The sequence below is a fragment of the Nannobrachium achirus genome (genome assembly GCF_963921795.1).
Source record: "Nannobrachium achirus genome assembly, chromosome: 10".
Taxonomy (NCBI): Eukaryota; Metazoa; Chordata; class Actinopteri; order Myctophiformes; family Myctophidae; genus Nannobrachium; species Nannobrachium achirus.
Window position 1 is genome coordinate 42,238,980 of NC_137819.1, and position 10,582 is coordinate 42,249,561.

General features: G+C 45.1%; 1 protein-coding gene across 1 annotated transcript in view; it reads left to right on the plus strand.

Moving 5' to 3' along the window:
- fabp3 (fatty acid binding protein 3, muscle and heart) overlaps positions 1-9,858 on the plus strand; it is a 10,306-nt gene extending 448 nt beyond the window's left edge. Inside the window, exons 2-4 of the mRNA XM_080734727.1 lie at positions 2,882-3,054; positions 8,206-8,307; positions 9,238-9,858. Coding sequence (XP_080590853.1) covers positions 2,882-3,054; positions 8,206-8,307; positions 9,238-9,288 — 326 coding nt within the window. The 3' untranslated portion in view covers positions 9,289-9,858. The remainder of the gene's footprint in view (positions 1-2,881; positions 3,055-8,205; positions 8,308-9,237) is intronic.
- Positions 9,859-10,582: the final 724 nt, after the last annotated feature.

Sequence of the window (10,582 nt, forward strand, 5' to 3'; positions counted from 1 at the left end):
TGTTGTGCAGCCAGCCTGAGCCAGGCAGGGTGTGCACTTGCGGCTGGGGGTGCATGTGTGCTGTGCACATGATGAAAGCGTGTGTGTGTGTGTGTGTGTGTGTGTGTGTGTGTGTGTGTGTGTGTGTGTGTGTGTGTGTGTGTGTGTGTGTGTGTGTGTGTGTGTGTGTGTGTGTGTGTGTGTGTGTGTGTGTGTGTGTGTGTGTGTGTGTGTGTGTGTGTGTGTGTGTGTGTGTGTGTGTGTGTGTGTGCTCCTAAGGCTTAAAGCAGATGTTTATTTAGGGCGTGGGAAAAGTAAAGCGAGAGGGCGCAGCGGGAGAGCGAGAATGAATGAAAGAAATCGAGATAAAGAGAGAGGGAGAAAGAAAATAGAGGGCAGACAGAGAGAGAGCGAGCAAGAGAGGTTGCACCAAAAGACAGGGTGAAGGAAAAGGGGTGGACAGAGGAAAAGAGAGACCAAAAAAAGGAAGAGGAAAAAAGAGAGAGAGGGGGGGAGAGACTAGGGTGCATGGCCACCACCGCATGGCTCTTGAGTGCTGGGAAAAAATGTGGTTTGGGTGGGGTGGGGTGGGGTGGGGTGGGGTGGTGGGGGGTCTTTAGTTTAGACACACACATGTGCACATTATGCATATTATACACCCATGTCTACTCTGCACATATGCACACACACACACCACATGAGTGCACAACATGCATGCGTGCACACACTCATAACATGTGGGTAAGCAAATGCACACACGCACATTAGCTGAAAGCAGCAAGCCAGAAACACACTCACACAATGGTGAGTGTGTTGTTGGCCATGGGAGGGAGGGAGGGAGGGAGGGAGGGAGGGGTCCGTCGTACATTCACATTGTGCACAGTTAAAAATCCAGTCTTTGTTTAAAACACTGGCATTGGTTTTAAAACCTTAACTTTGAGATTTTCATCTAAAACTGAATGAATGAACACTGGGTTTTTAACTGTGTACTAGTCTGGAGCAGCTGCTGACTGAGGTTTAGAAATAAAATGGGGTCAAAATATCACATATTGCAGCGTGTGTGCGTGCGTGCTTGTGTGATAGGGGCAGGTGCACGGGACACGTTTACAACGGTCAAGAATGGCACCTGTTTGACTTAGTGCCTCTATGCAGCATCTCATGGTGGCGGCCGGTGACCTCATATATAGATACTTGTCGTCACGTCATATATAGACACTAGTCACCTACCTTATCGTTGACCTAGCCTGCCTGCTTCGGTTACCATGACAACCGATAGGACCCTGTTAACCCCTGACCTCCAATGCTCCTGACCACTCAGACACTCTTGCGTCATCGATCGTGGCAGCACAGAGCTGATAGACGCTGGTATTTGCTGTATCGATTGTGTGAACGTGGCGCTTTTCAGCCTGCAGGGAGATAGAGAGCCAGGGCTTGGCTCAGAAAAGTGCAGTGCTGCTCCTGCTGCTACTGTTACTGTGGCTGGTTCTGGTTGGAGACACTGTTGCCACATTATGTGAGAAATAAGCAGCCCAAAAGGGGTAGAGACTACTAGGCTACATGAGCACTTTTACATTGGCCATAGTCAATCTACAAGCTCACAGTAAGCTTGTAGATTGATCTGCTATTTTCAAAAAGATCTTGAAAAGGAAAAGGTAATGGGTAAATATTTGGAATCAGATGGGGGCGTCTTGCGGAGATATAAATTAATTTGGGGCGTCCTTGACATGAAAATGTTTGACACCTGGTTTAATAAGAATAATAATAATGTATGTGAAAGCGAGCCCAAATACCTGCAACTACCAATGTTTACAAGCAACATAACTGAAAAATAAGCACACAGTCGCTTATAATAAGCAGACATGGCAACACTGGTTGTAGAGGGGTGTGGACTGCTGCTACCAAATGACTAAACTCTCCTGCCCACCCCCCGTGTGTGTCACAACTACGCTTGTGAGGACATCGCCATTCTTTTTTTAGGACTACGATTTCATGATTTACAAATCCCTTGCCATTTCGAACCCTGACCATGAGCCCGAAAATTGCTGATCTACAAGCTCACAGTGCAGTTCAATCCGTCATGCTGTGAGCTTGTAGATCCTAGCTATTTTTGGTGCATGACACTGGCAAACAACAGCCAAGAATTAAATCAGTCATACATTCTCAAACCCCTAAAATAAAAAACCTAACCTCTAAATGCTTAAAAACAGCCATTTATCTTGTGAGGATCAGTAAAATGGTCCTCACAATGTCTACATCTCAAATCCTACTATACTATTTGGCCCTAACAAGTATAGTAACACACACACACACACACACACACACACACACACACACACACACACACACACACACACACACACACACACACACACACACACACACACACAGGCTCAGACATGACATGCAGTGAGGTCGATGCTGGAGGCTTTTTAAGCCCGGCTGGCGAGCAGTGATCAGACTTGACAGCAAAGAGACAAAGGGCAAATCAATGGGAATTGTGTTGAACTTTGCCAAAACATACTAATTGCACGTGACACTGGATTTATTGCTGTTTATACATTTACTCATCAGGACAATGAGTGATCGAGATTTCTATTGGCTTTTACAAACAATTAATGGACATATTTAATGTCAGTGATTCACAAACGTCTTAATTTCCAGCTCTGTCCCTTACAGGTATGTAGATCAGACTTGTAAGTGTCCATTTGGTTCCTAAATATCAATTAAACTATCTTTTAGCTGGGATCCCCTCATGAACCGCTGGGGGTCCACACCTTGAGAACCACTTGCCGTATAGTGAGCCTTGTTGGACCCAATAGCGAAATGTTGATGAATAAAACATGTCAATGGTGTGGCATTGCATTACCCAGCTGACACTGCCACATTCTGTGCTGCCTTGCAGGTGTGGGCTTCGCCATGCGCCAGGTGGCCACCAAGACCAAACCCACCACCATCATCGAGGTGGCCGGAGACACAGTGACGGTCAAGACCCAGAGCACGTTCAAGAACACCGAGATCAACTTCAAACTGGGAGAGGAGTTTGAAGAGACCACCGCCGACGGCAGGAAGGTCAAGGTGAGAGACTGAGTGGCCAGGGGGGGGACGGGGGTCGTTGGGCTTGAACGACTAAGTAGTTCAGAGGTCACATATGAGACAAATATGAGGTGAAGACCTCTGGGGTTTTTCTTCCCAGGCATATTTTGAAATCTTTTGACATGTTGCATGTTACCTAAGCACCATGTGGACAGAGACCGTTAACCAATTTAACCCCAGGGTTTTCTGCAGTGCTTTATTGGCCAGGCGGGACACCCAGCCTGAAATCTGTCGCAACCGGCCAAGAGTCTGGTGAAAATGATGCAAAATTTCTCCTAAACTTGCAAAACAAACTATACTTTTGGGTTTGTGTTTATTTAAGCAACTTCTCCTACTATGTTGCGGGCAAAAATAAGAATTAATCAAAATTAACTGAATTCATTAACTGAATGAATTAATGAATGAATTCAAATGTGTCGCCAGAGTCCCCCACCCCCTATAGCCTACCACCTAGCCTAGCCTTTTTCCTGCAGGAAATCCTGAACCCAATATACTTTGTTGACTTGGGTCCCCCAGGGCTCTGTACTTGGTCTACAAGCTCACTCACTACTGGAAAAGAGGGTATCAACATTCAGTGTGTCTTCTGAAAATGAAATAAAGGTTGATTGAAGGTTCATCCCAGAATAGGGACGCAGGGTTCATGTTGAGGCAAAGGATTGTTGTCCTGTAAGGCAAGTTTTAAGCCTGATTTGAACCCATAATCAGTTTTTTTAAAGGTTTTATTAATTCATTGCCAGTTATTCCCACCTGAGGAGGGTTTAGACTAGAGTAGACAACCCACGTGATTCCGATGAATGATACACATGCTTCTTTTCACTTGGCAGTGAAGCGGAGTTTCACTGGGAGAACATAATGTTCCGCTGATCACTGAACAGGCACCTGACCCTCTACTAGTGCAGCGACATAAGGACACAACAAAAAACTTCCTACCAGCTGACAGTTGTGTTTGTTTGAGCGCTCGCTCGGCCCAGACCAGAGTCACTGCTGCTGGGAACAAACAAAATAGCAAAAAAGCCCAAAAAGTCTTGTATAAAACAAAACAAAAATTGTTTCGGAGAAACTGAAAAATCAGACATTATTTGTCCACACTGAAATTATAAAAACATTATGACCATGACGGGCCGCATAGATATGCCACAGGGGCCGCGTGCGGCCCACGGGCCACAGGTTGAATACCGCTGTCCTATGTAGTACCTTTTCAAGTGTCCAAATCTTAACCCAATTCTCTGCCAAAATCGTCTTTTCACAGATTTCTTGGGTTGGCCCACAGCGCCAATCGCGTGTTTTTATCGAACAGCCCCATCTGGTGTAAAAGAAAATCACACCCAGTGTGAAGTGAGCAGTGCCCTGTAGGAGTTGAAAACGTCCAGCGAAGCTTGGCCTATGCCCAGCTCTGTGGGACGGACGGACGTACACACAAAGCCAGGTGTAGGAGCGGTTAGCACCACTCAAAAATTGGAATCACGGTCTCACCGGAACACATGAAATTACATAATCGAAAAATGAGACCCGGATCCGTTCTCTGTCTATTTTCTTTTCGCTGTTTCAACTCGACATAACTCGAGAACCGCTAGTCGAAATTACTCACTTTTCCTGCGGAAGCAAAGCATAGAGACCTCCGTCATTACCGTCGTTTGGGGGAAATAATGTGAAGTTGTCATGTGTGTTTCTGGTTGCTGCCAAGCCAATCAAATGAAGCTATGAGACAATGCACTGGAACAGGGAATGAGTATGCCACCTCCTGGGACTACAGTTATGCAGTTATTGCCCACAAAACCCCTCCAAGTGGGTCAGGTATTTTTCGGTTGCTGGGAAGTTGGAAGAATGCTTAGTTAAAGGAAGCTGTGCACAGCCACTTGTCGCTGGTGCAGGACAGGATTAAAAACGACAGTTTTTAGATAAAAGGAAAAGTCTGCATGACAGCTTTGCTGAAAAAAAGTGTAAAAAAAGTACATAAAGTACAACAATGTTAACGGCCAAACAATTTGACCCTCCTCAGGTGGAAGGCCACATTGTTTGGCTCGAAACATTGTTCGATGTGTCATACAGATTTTCCCTTATTTTTTATTAGCCCCAGTATTTACAGACAGAGAGCTAGATAGACCCTTATTGATCCCAAGGGAAAATCCGTTGTCATAGCAGCACCACAGGAAGAGTGGAACGGCAGTGAAACAATGTTGGTTGATGATGATAATGATGATAATGCTAATTATGATGATGGCAATCACAGATGGCTGACCGACCCTGTGTCCTCCAGTCCTGTGATCCCCTTGTGGTTGCCAAGAATGTAGGAAGGAACTGTTGGAGCCATTATAAAAGTGGTCTCTGAGGGCCTGTCATTCATGTGTTGGTACTTTGGGAGACACGACGGGAGGGTGTGTGTGGGCAGGGGCGTCACAAGTGGGGGGAGGAAAGTGGGACTGAGTTACTAGGGCCCAAGGTGGAGGGGCCTTAATTCTTTTATACTTTAGCTATTGAAAAATAGCAGATAAACAAACTCTGTGCCGCGCTGCGAGCTTGTAGATCTGCTATTTTTGAAAAGTCATGAAAATGTGTGCAAATCTTTGAATATACAGTATGTATTTTTTAAGCGAACCTTTGTACTCAAATTTTGCTTCTGGGGGGTCCCTGAAACTAAATATTTTGAGATGGGGGTCTGTGACCAAATACATATAATTTTGGGGGTCCTTCACGTGAAAAGGTTTGAGCACCACTGACATAGAAACGTGGGTTTTTCAAAAAACCTTAGAAAGATTTGAAATATTCAAAGATACAAGTTTTCAAGGTTTTTCAAAAACAGCAGATCTATATAGTTAAAGCACAAAATAACTGAAGTGAATCCTTGTACCCAGGGCCCAGAATTTGGTGCGACACCCCTGTGTGTGTGTGTGGGGGGGGGGGAGGTTGGTGAGGCCCGGGTTGGAGAGAGGGGGTCAAGGGTGAGAGGTGAGGTGTCAGGGAAGATCAGTCATGATCCACGACCGTGAAATCAGAAGCCAATGAGGTGCTAACTTAAATTTATTCTTGGAAAAATGTTTGCGGGGGTATTTTAATTCGGAGGACAGAGCGGAAAGAATGTGGGCCGAGGAGGGGTGGGCGGGATTAAAACAAGAAAAGAAAAGGGAGTTGAGTGATGGCTGCTGGAGAGGAGAGGTCAGTGGGGGTAAGACGTGAGGACAGACAGACAGGGGCGTCACACCAAATTCTGGGCCCTGGGTACAAGGGTTCACTGCGGGCCCCCCATGAATGTTAACTATTGAAAAATAGCAGATATACAAGCTTGTATATCTGCTATTTTTGAAAAATCTGGAAAATGTGTGCTAGAAACCTATGTCAAGGACCCCCAAGATGATATGTATTTGGCCACGGACCCCGATCTCAAAATATTTAGTTCCAGGGACCCCCAAAAGCAAAATTGGATTTAGAAATGTTCGCTTAAAAAATACATATATTCAAAGATTTTCACACATTTTCACAACTTTTCAAAAATAGCAGATCTACAAGCTCGCAGCGCGGCACCGACACTCGGTGTGAGCTTGTATCACACACTCGGTGTGTGATACAAGCTCGCACACCGAGTGTGTGAGCTTGTATATCTGCTATTTTTCAATAGATATAGTTTTTAGGGCCCCTCCACCTTGGGCCCTAGTAACTCAGTCCCACTTTCCTACCCCTTGTGACGCCCCTGCAGACAGACACAGAGAGAAAGACGGGTCTATGGTAACGGCTAGTGCTGAGCGGAGGAAACTCGGCTGCAAACAAAGCCTCGCTTGTTGGAACCGAGCCACTGGCTGCAACGCACTCTTGTTGTCCCTGGACCGTTTGGCGTTGACATCGTAGAAATCACAGCGGAGCGGCAAATTACAGTGAGAAAGAAGAAGGGATATGGATGGGACGATATGAAAAAATCACGTCGTCGATTATTGTGACCAAAATAATAGAGATTTACGATATTATTACGATATTATCGCGATAATCAAAATGTCCTGGACATCCATTGTTCTGGGGCGGAAGGTTTGCCAACATAACAGATCTACAAGCTCTGTGAGCTCTTGGTTGGCCATCTTTGGCAAAGGGATTTGGTAGAGCGTGGGGGAAAAAAGACTGTGTCAATTGTTTTTTACAGGTCCGTTTTAACAATTATAGAGGGTTTAAATGGTACCAGATAAGCAGCTCAGCAATAAAAGGTGAATTGATCCCAGTGCACGACGGAGCACGATACGATTATTGTGTTTATCACGATAAACGATAATAGCGATTAACGTCTCATCCCTAGTTAATATAGTATGTTTGGTGCTGTCCCATCATAGTTGAATAATTAGTTAATCGGTCAGTTTGGTCTTAGTTTATGAAGCTTTCGTTTTTTTAAGATGATGAACACGTCTTGTAAACTCTGGATTTAGCAAGGATCAAATGAGGTCACAAGGAGAAATGAAGTCTGCACTCTGGTTATGCTGCAAAAGCTCCGCTGTATTGCTGTCACTCGTGATCTTTAAAAGGTACTGAACTCAAATGAACAGAGGTCAAAAGCCAGGCAAAAAGATGCACACTGTACAGTAGCTCTAGCTTTATTGTGGAAATGAGTCATAAAGGGGAGCTACAGTGTGCAAGCTCATCTTTTTGCCGTTAAACCCTGGATATAACCATATCATTCTACCTGGACCGCGCCTGGACCAGTAGGCCAGCGGGCGCCCCTCTACCTTTTCTTTCAATGGCCAAATACCAAGTTCTCGACCACCTCACCAACCTGAAAGGGCTGGTCTTTGCATGATTTTACAGTTTTGTTACAATTTTACAGTTTTGTTGATTTAATGAATCAACAAATCGTTTAGTCAGCAAATTCCCTAGTTGACAGTTGAGGACAGCCCCGGTACATTTACTGTACAAGACTTTGGCAACTATCGATTCTCTTTTGTCATCTTTCACACAGACCTGTGTGTGTGTGTGTGTGTGTGTGTGTGTGTGTGTGTGTGTGTGTGTGTGTGTGTGTGTGTGTGTGTGTGTGTGTGTGTGTGTGTGTGTGTGTGTGTGTGTGTGTGTGTGTGTGTGTGTGTGTGTGTGTGTGTGTGTGTGTGTGTGTGTGTGTGTGTGAGCACGGTGTGTAATTACTACCTCTGTCTCTGTTTTCCGCAGTCTGTGGTCACGATAGACGGTGCTAAGCTGGTGCATGTCCAGAAGTGGGAGGAGAAAGAGACCAGCTTGACCCGGGAGGTGACCGGAGACAACCTTACACTGGTCAGTACTAAAACATCACGGCGCCTTAAAGCACTTAAAGCCCTATTTAATACTTTTATTGTATGACGTTGTGCAAAGATAACAAAGTGCAAGATTGTTATCTTACTCAACAGTAAACAATCATACAGTATAAAGGGCTTTGCTCACAGGACCGTTGCGCTTCTTTCCGTTTGCTGCATGATTAAAACTCATTGGTTTGGTGTGCAAGGATCCGAAGAGGAGTCATAAAAGGAGTCGATGAGTTTTTACCGCATGCGACAAGACGCACGAATCGAACTGGGTTCGATCGGGGAAAAAGCGCGCAGCCACCTGCCGCATGGCAAATTCGGAGCTGGTGTGCATGAGGTCATAGAGAATCATTGTTTTCTTTAAAAAAATGTAATCGTCCGTTTTTTTCCGTGTGAGAAAAACGCATCTGTGTGCAAAGGGCTTAAGTGTATACAGGGTATCTGCACATTTCTAAAGTTACAATTTAATGACTTTTAAGACCAAATTGTCAAATATTATGTAAGAAAGGCAAATATTGTGAAAATGGCTGATCCACGAGCACACTGCGAGATGCCGTGAACTTGTAGATCAGGTGTTTTCACAATATTTATCTGTGGAACCAACTCAAACTAAATGTAATGCCTACAATTTCAAGTGCTTTTTCAGGATATGGGGGGGGGGGGGGGGGGGGTCCCCAGTTCAAATATGATTTATTTTGAGGGAACCCGTGATTTACATGACATGCCAAAAAATGGGGACGCCAGGTTGAATGCAGTAATAGAATCTCAAAATGTTCAGGTTGGGGCCTTTACTAGAATGCTTGCTTCAGTGTCTTCACTCACATGTCCGTTGGGGGGGCTCTCTGTTCTGTTCTTTGTGTGTTTTTGTCATCGCTAGCCTGTGACTGATCACTCCCTCTCTCTCTTTCTCTCTCTTCCACAGACACTCACTCTGGGAGACTGCGTATCCACGCGCCACTACGTTAGGGCCTAGTAATGGACACCCTCCAGCACCCACCCACCCACGTCAGCCAAAGCCCTGTGTTCCCTCCCCTCCCCGTACCCTTATCTCACCTTCCTAAACCTGCCTGCACCCCCCCCCCCTCTTTATGGGTGAATTCACCCACTTATGACCCCAGTAACAATCTTTAACCCACCCACAATCCTTTAAACTGGTCCATCCATCTCCCCGTCTCTCTCTCTATCTCTTCTTCTCTACCTTTGTACTGCCGTTCCTCGGTATGAAACACTGAATAAATTCCACTGATTTGTTTTTGTTTTGTTTAGAAAAGGAAAAAAAAGCCTTGTGTATTGCTTTATTTTAATTTTATAAATGACTTTATTTTATGCATGGTGCCAACGGTCCCGGGAAGCGTCACCGAGTATAAATGGTGTGTTTATAAAAGGTTTTAGTTAGTTTTTTGTTTTGTTAATGTTATACAATATTCATGTTCGCTTTTTTTCTTTTTTTTTGCCCTTGAGTGTTCAAATGTGGCTACGGTTAAATGTGTAGGGGAATGATAACTTGAATAAAAAATAAATAAAAAAAACACTGGCTACTCAAGTCCCAACTGTCACATTTGTCAAAACCAATCCAGCTCATACACAGGAAAAAGACTTGATTAGCCAAAATGCGTGGTGAGTCGTCATGATGAGCGACTCATTTAGTGGCAACGGTGGTTAGAGGAGTGCACTTATATGTCGGAATGTTTCCGGTTTGATTCCCCGGGCCGTCAGGAAACATCTGGGAGGGGAAGTGAACGGTCACCCCTCACCGTGGAAGTGCCCCTTGAGCAAGGCACTGGACCCCCAAAAGATCTAGTGGAGCTGCTCAGTGGCCAGCAGTATAAGACTGTAGTTGTACTGGTCAGCTCCCAGGCAGGTCAGTGGCCAGCAGTATAAGACTGTAGTTGTACTGGTCAGCTCCCAGGCAGGTTTTAATGTGTCTTATGTGCAGGGCGTTGCGCTTGTGCTCAGCTACTACCCTGGGTACCGATAAATGAAGAACAAAGAAATCATCATCAAATAATGTTTAATGTTACGGTTCAACAGAAGTTCATCAGATACGGTTCCATCCATCAGCAGGTGGAACGGTTTTCTGCCACAGGCACACAAATCCCAATCGGAGTTGTAATGGAACCACTAAACAAAAGACAAAACTGTCTGCACACTCTGAGAACTTGTTCTCAGTGTGGCAGGTCTCATTGTTCCACTGCTGCTCCCTTCTGAGTCATAGATGATTGTTGGTTTGTGTGTGTGTGCGCGCCATTCCCAAGGTAAACCCACAA